The 17,378-nt window shown below is 34.5% G+C and overlaps 1 protein-coding gene across 4 annotated transcripts in view; it reads left to right on the top strand.

The window, feature by feature from the left end:
• Positions 1-17,378, top strand: part of MANEA (mannosidase endo-alpha) — an 82,745-nt gene that overhangs the window by 24,850 nt on the left and 40,517 nt on the right. For all 4 annotated transcript variants that reach the window (XR_014326781.1, XM_082855465.1, XM_082855463.1 and 1 more), the window contains one exon: positions 8,768-8,877. Coding sequence is in view for 2 of the 4 variants with exons in the window: in XM_082855463.1 (XP_082711589.1) it covers positions 8,768-8,877 (110 nt within the window). In the remaining 2 variants the exon portion in view is untranslated. Of the gene's footprint in view, positions 1-8,767; positions 8,878-17,378 lie in introns of those variants that run through there.

Below are 17,378 nucleotides of genomic sequence, written 5' to 3'. Positions count from 1 at the left end.
ATGGTGTTAAATAAGGGTCCAACTTAAATCTTTTGCATGTGAACATCCAGTTTTCCCAGCACCATTTGTTAAAAAGACCATCCTTGCCCCATTGAATGGGCTTGGCATCTCTGTCAAAAAGGTTTTGAACAAATATACAAGGGTATATTTCTGGTCTTTATTCTGTTCCATTAGTCTGTATGTTTGTCTTTATACCAGTACCACAACACACTATGTTGATTACTGTTGCTTTGTAATAAGTTTTGAAATCAAGAGGTATGAATCCTCCAATTTTGTCCTTTTTCAAGATTATTTTGGCTCTTCAGGATCACATGAAATTCCATATGAATTTCAGGGTGGGTTTTTCTATTTAGGCAAAAAAATGTCATTGAGACTTTGATAGGGATCACATTGAATCTGTAGATCACTTTGAATAGTCGTGACATTTTAACAAAATTAATTCTTTCAATCCATGAACGTGGGACATGCTTTCATTTTTCGTGTTGTGTTTAATTTCTTTTAGCAATGTTTTGTAGTTTTCATTGTACAAATCTTTTGCCTCCTTAAGTTACTTCATAAGTATATTTTCTTTTTTGATGCTATTGTGTTTGAATTGTTTTTGAAATTTTCTTTTCAGATTGTTTGTTATTGTACAGAAATGAAACTAATTTCTCTGTGTTAATTTTGTATTCTGCAATTATTAATTCACGTATTCTAATTATTTTGTGTATGTGGAATCTTTAGAGTTTTCTACATATAAGATCATGTCATCTGCAAACAGAGAAAATTTTACTTCTTTCTTTCCAATTTGGATGCCTTTTATTTCTTTTTTTCCCTAATTGCTGTCTATAGCTTCCAGTACTGTGTTAAATGGAAGTGGTGAAAGTAGACATCCTTGCCTTGTTCTTGATCTTAGAGGAAAAGCTTTTAGTCTTTCACTTTTAGTCTTTTGAGTATGCTGTTCACTGTAGCTATTTCATCTAAAGCTTTTGTTATGTTGTGGTATTTTTTTTTCTATTCCTCGTTCTTGAGTGCTTTTAGGAAAGAGTGTTGAATTTTGTCAGATGCTTTTTCTGCATCAATTGAGATGACCATTTATTTATTTTTCCCTTCATTCTGTTAATGTGGTATATTACATTGATCAATGTCCATTTGTTGTATCATCCTAACATTCCAGGAATAAACCCTACCTAGTCATGATGTGTAACCCTTTTAGTATGCTGCTAAATTCAATTTGCTAATATTTTTTTTGAGGAGTTTTGCATCGGTATTCATAAGGGATGGTGGTTTGTAGTTTTCTTGTGTCTTTGTCTGGCTTTGGTATTAAGGTAATGCTGACCTTATAGAATGAGTTGGGAAATATTCTCTCCTCTTTGGTTTTTGGAACAGTTTGAAAAGGATTGCTTCAGTTCTTTAAATATTTGGTAGAATTCACCCATGAAGCCCTCTGGTCTAGGGCTTTTTTTATGGTCAGGAGATGTTTGTTCATTGATTCAATTTTCTTAATAGTGATAAGTCTATTCAAATTGTTTATTTCTTCATAATTCAGTCTGGGTAGGTTTTGGGCTTCTAGGAATTTGTCCATTTCATCTAGGCTATCAAATTTGCTGGTGTAAAATTGTTCCAAGTACTCTTTAGTTATCATTTTGCTTCTGTAGAATCAGTAGTAATATCCTCACTTTCATCTTTGATTTTAGTAATTTGTATCTTCTCTCTTTTCCTCTTAGTTCATCCAGGTAAAGTTTTGTTGATTTTGTGATCTCTTCCAAAAAACAAATTTTGGTTTCATTGATTTTCTCTATTGTTTTTCTGTTTTGTGTTTCATTTATATCTGAGCTAATCTTTTATTATCTCCTTCCTCTGCTAGCTTTAGAATTAGTTTGTTCTTTTTCTAGTTCCTTAAGTTGTAAAGTTGTTTATTTGAGATTTTCCTTGTTTGTAACATTTACAGCTGTTTGTTTACACTTTAACATCACTTTGGCCACATCCCATAAGTTTTGGTATGTCATGTTTTTGTTTTATTCATCTCTTTAAGTGTTTTCCAATTTCCCTTGTGATTTTTTCTTTGATCCATTGACTGTTTAATCTTTAGTGTTTAATATAGTTACTTATATGGATTGATTTTCAAATGTTGAATCTCATTTTTTATTCCTAGAATAAACCCCATTTGGTGATGATTTATTATCCTGCTTCTATATTGCTAAATCCTGTTTGCTCATCTTTTTAAAGGATTTTGTGTCCTTTTTCATATGAGATGTTTGTCTGTGGTTTTTCTTTTCTTGATGTCTTTGTCTTTTGTCATTAGAGTAGGTTATGACCTCATAAAATTAGTCAAGAAGTCTTTCCTCTTTCATTTTCTGGAAGAGATTGAGTAGAGTTGGTTTTTTTTTTTTTCTTACCTATTTGATAGAATTCACCTGCAAAATCCTCTTGGGCTGGTGATTTCATTCTTTTTTTAACTACAAAATTTCATTAATAGACATAGGACTATTCATGTTATCTATTTATTCTAGAGTGAGTTTGGGTACTTTTATGTTTGAAAGAACTGGTCCATTTCATCTAATTTGTTAGTTTTTTGGGCAAAGAGCCGTGTGTATTATTTTTTTTATGCTTTTTTTTTTTTTTTTTTGCTGTACGCGGGCCTCTCACTGTTGTGGCCTCTCCCATTGCGGAGCACAGGCTCCGGACGCGCAGGCTCAGCGGCCATGGCTCATGAGCCCAGCTGCTCCTCGGCATGTGAGATCTTCCCGGACCGGGGCACGAACCCGTGTCCCCTGCATCGGCAGGCGGACTCTCAACCGCTGCGCCACCAGGGAAGCCCTCTTATGCTTTTAAAGTATATGGTGTCTATATAGATGTTGCCAAAAGATTTCTGCTTCTTTTCTCACTTTTTTCCTGTCAGTATTTATAGAGTTTGATTATTATTGTTGACTCTTTCAGTGAACCAACTTTTGGTTTCATTGATTCTCTGGAAAAAGAATGTGTGTTCTTCTGCTGTTGAATGGGCTATCTTATAAATGTCAGTTAGTTCAAGTTCTTGATAGTATTGTTCAGATCTTCTTTATCCTTTCTGATTTTCTGCTTGTTTTATCAGTTACTGATAAAGCAGTTTTGAAGTCTCCAAGTAGAATTGTGGATTCATCTCTTTCTCCTTTCAGGTTTGTCAGTTTTTGCTTCATATATTTTGAAGGTCTTTTTTTAAGTACATAAACATTTAGGACTATTATATCTTTGGGGATAACTAAGTCCTTTGTTATGAAATAATCCTTCTTTATTGCTGGTAATATTCTTTGTTTTGAAGTCTATGTTGTCTCACATTGCTATAACAACTCCAGCTCTCTTTGATTAATGTTTGCCTCGTGTATCCCTTTTCATTCTTTTACCTTTAACTTATCTTTGTCTTTATACTTAAAGTGGTTTTCTTGGACACAACATATATGGTTAGGTTTTGCTTTTTTAAAATCCAATCTGAAAATTCTGTGTTTAAATCAGTATGATTAGACTGTTTGCACCTAATATGATTTATTTATATAGTTGGATTGATTGAAATCTACTATCTTTTCAGTCTCTTCTTATTTCTTTTTTTTGACGAAAGTTCATAATGCAATTGACAAGGAAATTTAGTTATTTCTGAGATATACATTTTAAAGTAATAACTAGAATTATGACTTATAACATTATACCAGAACATATAAGATTTTTAGGAATTTCATACTTTTTTATGATTACATTTAGTGTCTACTCTTTGCTTAGTATTTAATTTTTTTTCTTTTTTAGTTGATAACCTAAGGTTTACAAAATATATCTTTATGTGTAATGAGTCTACTTGCAAATAATACATGCTTCATATGTAGTATAAGGACCTCACCACAGTATATTCCCAGTTTTTCCTTCCCATACTTTTTGCTAATGTTGTCATAATTCTTCTATTAGAAAAAGCACTATACACTACTCCTATTATAGACCAGAGCTTGGCAAACATTTTCTGTGAAGGACCAGGTGACAATAAATATATATATATATTTTTTTGTGGTACGCGGGCCTCTCACTGTTGTGGCCTCTCCCGTTGCAGAGCACAGGCTCCGGACGCGCAGGCTCAGCGGCCATGGCTCACGGGCCTAGACGCTCCGCGGCATGTGGGATCTTCCCAGACCGGGGCACGAACCCGTGTCCCCTGCCTTGGCAGGCAGACTCTCAACCACTGCGCCACTAGGGAAGCCCGACAATAAATATTTTTGATTTTTATGTACCACGTTGTTTTTGCAACTACTCAGTTCTGCCACAAGATTTGGTTCATGGGCAATGTGTTGCTGACCACAGCTTCAAACATTTGGTCATCTTATAAAGCAATCAAAAGTAAAAGACAAAAAAAGAGTGTTTATTTCACCTTCATTACATAAATAAACACAAGAGTGTTTATTTCACCTTTATTACATTTCCAATGTTCCTCATTTTTTAGAGTAAATCCAAGTGGATGTTTGGTATCACATTCATTCTCCCTCAAAAATTTCCTTTACCATTTCTTGTAGTACTGATCTGCTTGCAATGAAGTTTTTTACATCTTGTTTGTATCTTTTATCTGAATGATACTTCATCTGCTACAGAATTCTCAATGGGCAGATTTGGGGGTATTTTATTTGTTTTCTTTTGGAACTTTAAAAATATTATGCCATTGTCTTCTCTCTTTCATGGTTTCTGATGAGAAGTATGCTGTAATTTTTAAACATCTTTTTTTTTTTTTTTTTTTTTTTTTTTTGCAGTACGCGGGCCTCTCACTGTTGTGGCCTCTCCCGTTGCGGAGCACAGGCTCTGGACACACAGGCCCAGCGGCCATGGCTCACGGGCCCAGCCGCTCCGCGGCATGTGGAATCTTCCCAGACCAGGGCACGAACCCGTGTCCCCTGCATCGGCAGGCGGACTCTCAACCACTGCGCCACCAGGGAAGACCTAAACATCTTTTTATATCTTAATTTTCCTGTATGTATCTGTCTTTTTTCTCTGACTTTCTATGCAATGTTTTTTCTTGGTTTTTGATTTTTAGCAGTTTTAATATATCTTTAGTTGTTGTTTTTTGGTATTTAGCCTTCTCCATGTTCTCTGAGCTTCTTGAATTTCTTGCTTTTTGTCATTAACTTTGCAAAATTCTTGTTATTTCTCTCTATATACCTTTTACTTCTGAGCTTTCAATTACATGTATGTTAGAACTTTGATATTTATCCCAGAGGTATTGGATGCATTGTTTATTGTTTTTTGCCCCCAGTCATTTTTTCTAATTACATTTCTGTTATGATAATTTCTTGTGACATGCTTAATTACCTGACTCTTTCCTCAGCTCTGCTGTGTCTGTTCATGAGTCTGTTGAAGGCATTCTTCACCTCTTTTAATATTTTTATAATTTCCAGCATTTCTATTTGATTCTTTTAGTTTTCAACTCTCTGCTAATATTTTCCACCTGACCTTACATGTTGACTATCTTTCCCATTAGATCTTTTAACATTTAATCATAATAGTAATTTAAAATTCCTTGTTTAGTGATTTCAACATCTATTTCAGATCTGAGTCTGGCTCTATTGATTGTTTTGAATGTGCATTATTTTTCTTGCTTTTTTACGTCTTATAATTTTTCTTGAAACTGTCATCCTGCATAATTGTTGTTTATGCCTGGAAATGGGCTTGCTTTCTTTCTATTAAATCTTTAGTTTGAAAGAATGTTTGAGATGTTTGAAAGAAGCACTAAGTTCCCTATATGTAAAAGAAGCTGTCACAAGCTCTGTTGAGGTAACAAATTTACATACTGTTTTACCGTCTTCTTGTTATTAAATGTTTTTTTAAATCACTTTTTGGGGGAGGTCTTACTCTTCATAGTTCATTCTCTCATGTATACTTTTTAAAACAGCCTTTTAGGTTATGAACTGAATTTATTCCCATTTTACAAATGTGAAAACTTAAGTAGACAAACTTACCTGAAGCTAAACATCTATCAAATGGCAGAATTGGGACTGGATTCTCCAGGTCTATCTGATTTCCTACCTGTGTTTTTAACTATTACCCTGTTTAGAAGCATTTAGCTTAACAAAAATATTTTTGGGTATCAGTTATATTGAGGATCCAATGGTAAGTGCTGCGGAGGGAGGATGTGATCATTATGAAGTGTTCTGCATTTAATATGCTAATATTCTAAGAATGGACTTTAAAGAGTATCCTTTTTCCCTTAGCAATTGGAGTGGTAGAAATACACAGTAAAAGATTTTATTTGTAAATGATACTTGGTTTACATATTTTAGAGAAATATGGGTTGGGTTACTGTGAAGGATTCATTAACATTTAAATAGGCCAGTTCTCCTCAGGAGTAGAACCATCATTGGCTTGGTTCCCAGGCCATTACTTATTCAAAGCTCATGAGTGACACAGCCCAGAAGACACCGTACAAAGATAAATTGGATTGTAGAACACAATATGGGGGTATAATTCAACATGTGGAAGTGATAATTGACTGAAACACAATAAGAGGATAAGGAAGAACAGAGAACATTCTCCCCAAGCCTTAGAGTATACCTTCAGCAAGGATAGGGAGGAAGAAAAAATCATTGGAGAAGAACAAGTTGATAAGGTGTTTAGAGAATCAGAATACTGGCAATGCTGTACAGTAGAACTTTCTGTGATAATGAAAATATTCTATATCTGTGCTTGTAGATATAGAAAATATTCTATATCTGTGCTGTACAGTAGAAAATATTACCCACCTTAAATTCCCTTTCAAGCTAGAGGACTTCCCAAGCATTGTCCACCTGGGATTTAATCCACTGATTTTGAGGGCTGGTTTACTTCTCCTAATTATGCTTAGGGCAGACTGACTGACTTTCTCAGTTACTTCTCTGACTTCACATTTTCACTTTATTTTAGACAGGTAATTCTTTACTCTCTTCAGCTCTTTGGCTTTTGGAAGTTTTTTGTTCCCATATCTTATTTAATAATTTGTTTTTGTTGGGAATGTTGGTCTAAGTAACCTAATCTATTAGAAACAGGAATCTTGTTTTTAATTTCATCAAAGCATGCCGTGTTCATAATTTTCCTGAGCTCTGTGGCATAATATTTCTTTTGTATGTTTCTCCTTTATAATGTTTTCCCATGTTCTTTTTCACCATTTTTTTTGCAGGATTTTTTCATAGGTCCCATGTTGAGAAAATCTTTATTGTCACTTTTCATTGGTGATGTCCTTCTTATAAGCTGGAGAAGTAGGCAGCTTGAATGTTTGATCAGTTGTCTTCCGACACTTTTCTCATCAACATTGTTTTTCCACATGACTGCTTTCTTAGGTAGCCAGAATCTCCCCTGAAGCCCCATATATTATAGATTCTTTTTTCTATCTCTTTGTGTTCTTATTGCTATTTTTATTTTCAGATTGTATAGGGGACAGATATCTTTTTTTTTTCTGTTAACTTAACCTAGAAGTTCTGTTTTGTCTTTAGATGGGACTGCTGTTTATACATGACATAGTTAACACAAATTTAAGTCTTAAAATTGAGTTCTATGCCAGTTTCTAACCTTGCCTTTTCTGTATTTCCACATGCTTGTCTTTTGATAACATTGCATTTTCCTCCTTGTCTGAAAGAGTCTGTTAAATGATTTAGAAATTAGTACAATACTTTTAGTGGCCTCTTGCTTCTTTATATATGTAATGAGGCTTTGGATTAGTTGATTTCAAAGATTTCCCTCTCCAGTTAGTAATTTCTTTGCAGGCGTATTGTTTCTAAAACTTTCTTTTTGTAGTTTATCAGTTCAAAAGTAAGTAGGTACTACAGGGATAAACTGTAATTTAAAAAATTTCTTGAATCTTCTGTTAAGTGATATTGATCCACACAAAAATCTGCACATAAATGTTTATAGCCATTTTATCTATAATTGCCAAAAATTGTAAGAAACCAAGATGTCTTCAATAGGTAAGTGGACAAACTGTGGCACACTGATACAATGGAACATTATTCAGCAATAAAAAGAATGAGTTGTCAAGTCTTAAAAAGACATGAAACTTAAATGCATATTTCAGAGTATAAGAAATGTCTGAAAATGTTACTTTATGAGTCCACCTACATAACATTCTGGAAAAGGCAAAGTATATAGAGATATTAAAGGGATCAGTTATTTTCTGGGGGATTGAGGAAGGACATGGAGGAGGGATTAATAAGTGGAGTACAAAGGGTTTTGAGGGCTGTAAAACTATTCTGTGTGTTACTGTAATAGTCAGTTCATGACACTATACATTTGTCAAAAGCCATAGAACTGTACAATACAAAGAGGGAACCCTAATGTAAACTCTGGGCTTTAGTTAATGATATACCTACATTGGTTCATCAGTTGTAACAAGTTTACTACACTAATGTAAGATGTTAATACTAACAGAAACTGTGTGGCATGGGGGGATGTGAGTAGCAGAGTGAGTAGCAGAGGAGAAGATAGAAACTCTACTTTCTGTATAATTTTTCTGTAAATATAAAACTTATTCTAGAAAGTAAAATCTAATTAATTAGAAGATACCGATGCCTGATAAAAAGTTTAAAGTATTGAGTATACAAAGTAATCAAATAAACTTAAGTGGTATCTAAGTAAAGTAACAAAACAACATTATTTGAGAATATGTTTCTTTTTATTGTTAACAATTTGGTCCTTATTCTGCCATATTTTTTTTTTAACAATACCTGTATTTTTTACCAATACCTTTATTTTTTTAACAATACCTCATTTCTGTTCCTGTGTTTATTTTTCTTTTCTTTTTGGTTGTTTCTATTAGGTGTACTAGCCCTATCTTGGTACCCACCTGACTCAAATGATGAGAATGGAGAACCTACTGATAACTTGGTACCAACTATTTTGGATAAAGCTCATAAATATAATCTGAAGGTATTTAATTTAATTTATTTTATTGAGATGTAATTGGCATATAACATTAGATTAGTTTGTGTTCAACATAATGATTTGATATATGTATATATTGTGAAATGATTATCACAGTTAGTCTAGTTAACTTCCATCACCACATGTAGTTACAATTTTTTTTTCCTATGATGAGAATTTTTAAGTTCTATTCTTTTAGCATCTTTTAAATATACGATACAGTATTATTAACTGTAGTTATCAAGCTGTACTTTACAACCTGGAGGCTTACTTATTTTATAACTGGAAGTTTGTGCCTTTTAACTATCTTCACCCACTTCACCCACCCCCGTCTCAGGCAACTACAGATCTGTTCTCTGTATCTATGAATTGGTTGTTTTATGTTTTCTTTATGTGAGGTTTTTTGGTGTTGCTTTGTTTTGTTTTTGATTCCATATATAAGTGAGATCATATGGTATTTGTCTTTTTGCTTCCTTTGGATAAGTACCCAGAGGGGGAATTGCAGGAAAATATAATTCTATTTTAAATTATTTTAAGAAACTCCATACTGTTTTCATAGTGGCTGCATCAATTTATATTTCCACCAAAAGTGCACAAGGGTTTCCTTTTCTCCACATGCTAACACTTCTTATTTCTTGTGTTTCTGTTAATAGCTATTCAAACAGGTATGAGGTAATATCTCATTGTGGTTTTGATTGGCATTTCCCTGATGATTAGTGATGTTGAGCACCTTTTCAAGTACCTGTTGGCCATCTGTACGTGTTCCTAGGAAAAATGTCTATTCAGAACTTATGCCCATTTTTCAATCAGATATTTTTTGCTAATGTGTTGTAGGAGTCCTTTATATATTTTGCATATTAACCCCTTGTCAGATACATGATTTGCAGATATTTTCTCCCATCTATTATGTTACCTTTTCATTTGTTAGTGGTTTCCTGTGCTGTATAGAAGCTTTTTTGATGTAGTGCCACTTGTTTATTTTTGCTTTTGTTGTTTTGGTTTTGGTGTCAAATCCAAAACATCATTACCAACACTAATTTCAAGGAGCTTACTACCTTTATTTTCTTCTAAGAGTTTTATGGTTTCAGGTCTTATGCTTAAGAATTTAATCCATTTTTAGGTAATTTTTGTGTATGGTGTAAGATGGTGGTTCAGTTTCATTCTTTTGCATGTGGCTGCTCAGTTTTTCCAACACCATTTATTGAAAAGACTGTCCTTTTCCCATTGTATATTCTTAGCTCGTTTGTTATTAATTGACCATAGGTGCCTGGGCTTATTTCTGGGCTCTCTATTCTGTTCCAGTGATCTATGTGTCTGTTTTTATGTTCTGATTAGTATAGCTTTGTAATATAGTTTGAAATCAGGGAGTGTGATGCCTCCAGCATTGTTCTTTTTTCTCAGTATTGCTTTGGCTTTAGGGTCTTTTGTGGTTCCATACTAATTTTAGGATTGTATGTTTTATTTCTGTGAAAAATGCCTTTGGGATTGCATTGAATCTATGGATTGCTTTTGGTAGTATGGACATTTTAACAAAATTAATTCTTCCAATCCGTGAGTGTGGGCTATCTTAACATTTATTTCTGTTTCTTTAATGTCGTTTATTAACATCTTATGATTTTCAGTGTACAGATCTTTCATGTTCTTGGTTAAGCTTATTTCTAGGTATCTTATTCTTTTTGATGCAGTTGTACAATAAATAGGATTGTTTCCTTAATTTATCTTTCTGAGTTCATAATTAGTGAATAGAAATGCAAGTGATTTGTGTATATTGATTTTGTATCCTGCAAGCTTATTGAATTTGTTTATTTTAACAGTTTTTTGATAAAATCTTTAGAGTTTTCTATGTCACACAGTGTCATCTGCAAATAGAGACAGTTTTACTCCTCCTTTTCTGAATTGGATGCCTTTCATTTGTTATTGTTGTTGCATTATTGCTGTGGCTAGGAGTTCCAATGCTTTATTGAATAAAAGTGGTGAGAGTGGGTATCCTTGAGTTGTTGCTGATCATGGAGGAAAAACAGTCGACCCTTCTCCCTTGAGTATGATTTTAGCTGGAGGCTTGTGATATATGGCCATTATTTTGTTGAAGTACTTTTTCTCTATACTCACTTTGTTGAGAGTTTGTATCATGAATGGATGTTAAATTTTGTTGAATGCTTTTTTCTGCTTTTTTGAGATGATCACATGACTTTTATCCTTTATTTTGTGAGTGGTGTGTATCACATTGATTGATTTGAGGGTGTTAAACCATCCTTGCACCCCTGGAATAAATTCCACTTGATCAGAGCATATGATACTTTTGTTGTATTGTTGAATTCAGCTTATTAATATTTTGTTGAGGAGTTTTGCATTTCTGTTCATCATGAATATTGGCCTGTAATTTTCTTTACTGTGGTGTCTTGACTGGTTTTGGTGTCAGGGTAATGCTTGTCCCATAAAATGAGTTTGGATGTGTTCCCTTCTTTTCTAATTTTTGGAAGAATTTGAGAAGATTCGTATTAATTCTTCTTTGAATATTTGGTAGAATTCACCAGTGAAGCAGTCTGATTCTGGATTTGTTTGTTGGAGGTTTTTGATTACTGATTATCTCCCTTCTAGTAATCAGTCTGCTCAGATTTTGTTTCTTCATGATTCAGCCTTGGAAGGTGGTATGTTTCTAAGAATATATCCATTTGCGTTGTCAGTGGAGTATTAAAGTCCCTTATTATTATCGTATGGCTGTTTTACCCTTTAGGTCTGTTAATATTTGCTTTTATATTTGGATGCTCCTATGTTGGGTGCATAAATATTTACAAATGTCATATCCTCTTATTGTATTGATCCCTTTATCATTATGTAATGACCTACTTTGTTCTTTGTCTCGTATTACAGTGTGTTTTATGTTCTTCTTTGTCTTATGTAAGTATTGCCACCCCAGCTTTCTTTTGGTTTCCAAGAGCATGGGATATATTTTTCCATCCCTTCGTTTTCAGACTGCATGTGTTTGTAACATCTAAGTGACACTCTTGTGGGTAAGATATAGATGACTTTTAAAATATCTGTTTAGCTATTCTCTGGGTTTTTTGCTTGCTTGTTTGTTTGTTTTCCCAGAATTTGTCCATGTACACTTAATTATTGATAGGTATGGAGTTATTGCCATTTTGTTTATTGTTTTATAGCCGTTTTGTAATTTCTTTTTTCCTCTCTACTTCTCTTGATCTCCTACTTCGTGATTTGATGATTTTCTGTAGTGGCAGTCTTAGATTCCATTCTCTTTATCTTTTGTGTACTTAATCTAGGTTTTTGCTCTGTAGTTACCATAATGCTGACATAAAACAATTTATATTTATAATAGTCTGTTTTAAGTCAATAACAAATTTGGTAACAGTCTAAAGCTCTACATTTTTACTTACCCCCATTTTATATTTTTGAAGTCACCATTTATATCATCTTATCTTGCATATTCACTATCAAATTATTGCAGTTATAGTTATTTTTACTGTTTGTCTTTTAACCTTCATACTAGTGTTTGTATAAGTGATTAATTTATCACATTTACAACATTAGGTTTTTCTAAATTTTACTGTATGTTAATTTTTACCAATGAGATTTATATATTTGTATTTTTTTTCCTGTTACTGTCTAGCACCCTTTTGTTTCAGCTTAAAAAGTCCCTTTAACATTTCTTATAGGACTGGGCTATTGGCCATTACTCTATGTTTTATTTTTCTGGAAAACTCTTTATATCTCCTTCAATTCTGAAGGATAACTTTACCATGTAGAGTATTCTTGGTTGGCAGTTTAATTTTTTCAGAGCTTTAAATATATCATGCCACATCCTTCTACAATTTTTCTGCTGGAAAATATGCTAATTGTCTTTTGGGGATTCCCTTGTGTATAAGAAGTTGTTTTTCTCTTGCTTCTTCATACAGTCTGTCCTTGCTTTTAACTTTTGACGATTTATTTATATTATATATATAAATAAATCTGGATGCTGTTTCCTTCCCCTAATTAGGGAAGTGTTCAGCCACTATTTCTTCACATAAATTTTCTGCCCTTTTTCTCTCCTCATTCCGGGAACCTGATGCGAATAATGGTCCTCTTGATGTTTTCCCATAAATTCCATAAACTATCTTTGCTCTTTTTTATTCCTTTTTCTTTTTGCTGCTCTAGTTGGAGGAGTTAAACTGCCCTGTCTTTGAGTTCACTGATCTTTTGTTTTGCTCTTAGTCTGCTTTTGAACACTCATATTTGTCAGTACAGTTGTTGTATTCTTCAACTTCATCATTTCTGTAGAGTACTTTCCTTTATTTTCTGTTTCTTGAAATTCTCACTTCTTTCATGTTTTGTTCTGACATTGGTGAGCATATTTATTACTTATTTTGAATTTTTTGTCATGTAAATCATGTATCTCTTTTTCATTAAGTATTTTCCTGAAGTTTTTATCTTGTCCTTTTATTCGGAACATATTCCTTTGTTTTTTCAGTTTCCCTGACATTTTGTGTTGGTTTCTATGTATTAGATGAAACAACCTCTTCTCCCAGTCTTGAAGGCGTTGCCTCATGTAGGAGATGAACCTTAACGTTTAACCCTGTCCTATTTCTTGGCTGTCTCTCATATCCTTGTGATTGTCCAAACCACCTACTTGGTTCTTAGTGGCTCCCAGCCGTTGAGGGTTTCCCAAGACCTGCCAGTGTCCTAAAAGGGAGGATCTCAGTCAGCACCTAAATTCAGGCTGATTGGAAGCCAGACTTTGGGCAGCAGCTTTTAAGTTATACATATATACCTCTTTCCATGGAAGCCTGGGAGATGGATATTTCATTCTGCTTCCTCTGTACTGAGCCCTGCATGATAGTTAAGAACCGTTTCTTCCTTTGTGCCATCCCATTAGACCCATGAATACAATACCCACTAGCCACCAGAGCCAGGCTATCAAGGGTTATTTCTTGTGGGCAGAAACCACAAAAGCTGGTGCACCAAATGTGGGCAGAAGCTCCTTTCTCAAAGATTACCACGACCCGGGGCTGGGTGGAGGGTGTTTGCAAAGTAGGTGCCCACTTCTTTCCCTGGTCTCTGCACAAGATTGCAGTTGGCCCCTAGATGTGTGTTTAATTTGATGTCTTCCCCTCAGGCCAAAGCTATGAAAATAGGATTTTAGTCCTCTTTCACAGAAAGATTAGGTGCCTGTCTGTTGCCTCTCTGCTTTGTCCTGTGGGTTGTTGCTGGTTACGAACTCTTTCTCTATTTGTTTCAGTCCTATGGAACTCATAAATGTCCACCACTCTGGCCACCAGAGCCAGGTGATCGAGGTAGTGCCCCCTCACTTAGCAGCAGCTGCAAAAACCAGGCCATCAGATGCATATACAAGCTTCTTTCTGGAAGATAAGGTGACCTGGAGTGAGATGGGGGAGGCTCCTTGGTCTTTGGAGAGTATTCAGTAAGCTTCTAGGTATGCCTTAAATTAGGTGCCTGCCACTTAAGCCGAAGCTTTAAGATAAGCATATAAGTCTCTTTTACAGAAAGACTAGGCATTTTAATTGGCTGCCTTTGTGCTGGGCCCTGGGGTGTAGGCATAGCGAATTCTCATGAGCCTTTTAAGTATGTTTCTCAGTTCACTACAGCCTTGTGTGTCTCACGAACAACAGCCCTGTTAACTTTCAAAGATAAATGTTTTGGGTGCTTGTCTCTCAGGTGCAGGTCTTAAAAGTTGGGGTGCCAGATGTAGATTTTACATCCTGTGCTCCTCAGGAAGAAGCTCAGAGTTGTGGGTTCCCTCCTGATTATGGGTCTCCATGCCAGGAGTGGAGTTTATGGTTAGATTGTGTCTCAGCCTCTCCTACCCATTTCAACATCAGTCTTTTTTTGTTTACCCAGTATGTAGGAGTTTATTTCAGAGAAAATTGTTCCTTATATAGCTGTAGATTTGGTGTGTCCCTGGGAGGAGGTAAATTAAGGCACCCCTACATTGCCATCTTGAACTAGAACCTCTAAAGGTATTATTGATAATAAAATAAAATACTTGTGAACTATCCTTTTGGATATGAGGATAGTAATTATAATTTTTGGAGTAGTTGTTTTAATTAAAACTTGATGTGAAAGTGACTTAGAATCTTTTTTTTTTTTTTGCGGTACGCGGGCCTCTCACTGTTGTGGCCTCTCCCGTTGCAGAGCACAGGCTCCGGACGCGCAGGCTCAGTGGCCATGGCTCACGGGCCTAGCCGCTCCACGGCATGTGGGATCTTCCCAGGCCGGGCCACGAACCCGTGTCCCCTGCATCGGCAGGCGGACTGTCGACCACTGCGCCACCAGGGAAGCCCTAGAATCTTTTCTAATAATACATTTTTTCATAAAAAATTTCTGAGTTCCAAACCTCATCTAGATCATAGCTTATTATTAAAGTTTCCTTACTATTATTCTGTATATGTTTTATATTCATATACTTACTGTTTATTTTAGCAGGAAAGAAAGAAAATCGCAGTCTTTTTATGAAGATAATACAGTAATTAGTGAGATTAACATGTCTAAGTATCTTGGATGTCAAAGGTTTACTAAAAACAAGTTTTGTTAACCATATGAATTTAAATATTTCTAAAGTAGTTAGAAAACAAATTGCTGCTTAAAAATTTGTCAAAATCTGTATTTCATTTAAACCTTGTATAACACATACACACACAAACACATACATGCCCAGGTACATAAAAAATGCAGGTGAAAGTCTGAAGACAGTTGTAAGACCAAGTATATTCTACCCAGATAGTAAGGCATGTTACAAATGTGGGGAAATTTCTCAAAGTATAAAATTTTATTTCTTTCTTTCAGAAATTAATGAATCATGGAAACAAATAGAAGTAATGATGAAAAGGATTTTGAATAGCACCGCAAATGAAATTTTATAATGAATAGCAAGAGAATAAGAATCATTTTTAAAGTCCAAGGATACTTTTCAAAAATTGGTTACGTGATAAGTTAGCAACATTAATCTTAATAAATTCACAAAAAATATAACCATATGGTCTGCATTCTCTGACCATATTCAGTATAAAATATTCAGTAAAAAATTGTCTAAAATTTTAATTATAACATTATAACTAAAAATAACACTTCTTTTAAGATCAAAAGTGAAAATTTAGGATGATTAAAAATAAATAGCACTGAGATTATCAATACCAATAGGACATGGATAATGAAATAAACTAAAATTAGAAGGAGGGATTAATAAGGATGAAGTAAGCACTTAATTAAATAAAATACAAAACCTTCAAAATCAGTAGCCTGGAAAAATTATTTTTCCACTGTGGGGAAGAAAAAAGTAGACAAACCACTGGCAAGATTAAAAAAGAAAAACACAGAGAAGACATAATATCAAAAATTGAAAGGAAATAGATCTATAGGGATAGAAGAGCATTTAAGGCTTTATATCACCATATTTAAAATATATAAAAAATAGGCAGCATTCTTGGAAAATACAAAAAAGTTTTACTTTTTGTACAGAGAGAAGTTTAAAAAATCTAAATTGACTTATATCCTAGAAAAAAATTCTGAAGTTTTATTGAGTGTATGTCTTTCTCAAAGCACCAGATCTTACCTGTCAGTTCTGTTCAACCTTTGAGAACTGGTTGATTTTTGTGATAGTGAAATACAGTGGAAAGTTTACTCATTATCTATTGCTGTATAACATATTACCCCAAAACTTGGCAGTTTAACACAACAAACATTTTATATCTCACGCAAGTTCTAAAGGTCAGGAATCTGGAAGTGGTTTAGCCTGGTGAGTCTGGTTCAGGATTTCTCAGAAGGTTATAATCAAGTTGTTGGCTGGTACTATAGTCATCGGAGGCCTAGAGGATCCACTTCTAAGTTTTCTTATGTGGTGGTTGACAGACCTCAGTTTCTTTTAGCTGTTGGAATGGGACTTAGTACTTTTTTTTTAAATTGAAGTATGGTTGATTTACAGTGTTTCAGATATACAGGACTTAGTTTGTGGGCAGCCTGTCCACAGGACTGTCTCCTTAATACATGGCAGCTGGCTTCCCCATAATGAATGATTTGAGAAAGAGTTCAGTACAGAAGGTGCAGTGTTTTGACCTAATTTAGAAAGTGACTGTCACTTATGCCCTATTTTATTGGTTTATCTGCTGGTAAACCAACCCTGGTACAATGTGGGAGGCAACTGCACAGGTTATGAATATCAGGAGATGGGGAGCATTGGTGGCCATCTCGGAGACTGGCTACCAGAGAAGACTTGCAACTTTATTCTATAATGATAACACAGTTCTGATTCAAACACTAAAGGATAGCACAAAAAAGAGATTCATACAGTGATCTCATTAATGAAAATATATGCAAAATTCCTGAAGAAAACTTATATATGAGAAGTGTTTATTAGCAATAATCTAAGAGGGGATTCAAGAGTACGAAATCTGAATCCAAATCTCCCACATTCAGTCCTGGCTCAAGCACTTAGTAGCTGTGTATTTAACTCTTATGCCTCAGTTTCCTCATCTCTCACTGGAAAAAGTAACAAAACC

This window comes from Leucopleurus acutus (assembly GCF_964270905.1).
Source record: "Leucopleurus acutus genome assembly, chromosome: 15".
NCBI classification, from domain to species: Eukaryota; Metazoa; Chordata; class Mammalia; order Artiodactyla; family Delphinidae; genus Leucopleurus; species Leucopleurus acutus.
The sequence above is the reverse complement of the archived record's forward strand: the minus strand, read 5'-3'. Positions and strand labels throughout refer to the sequence as shown.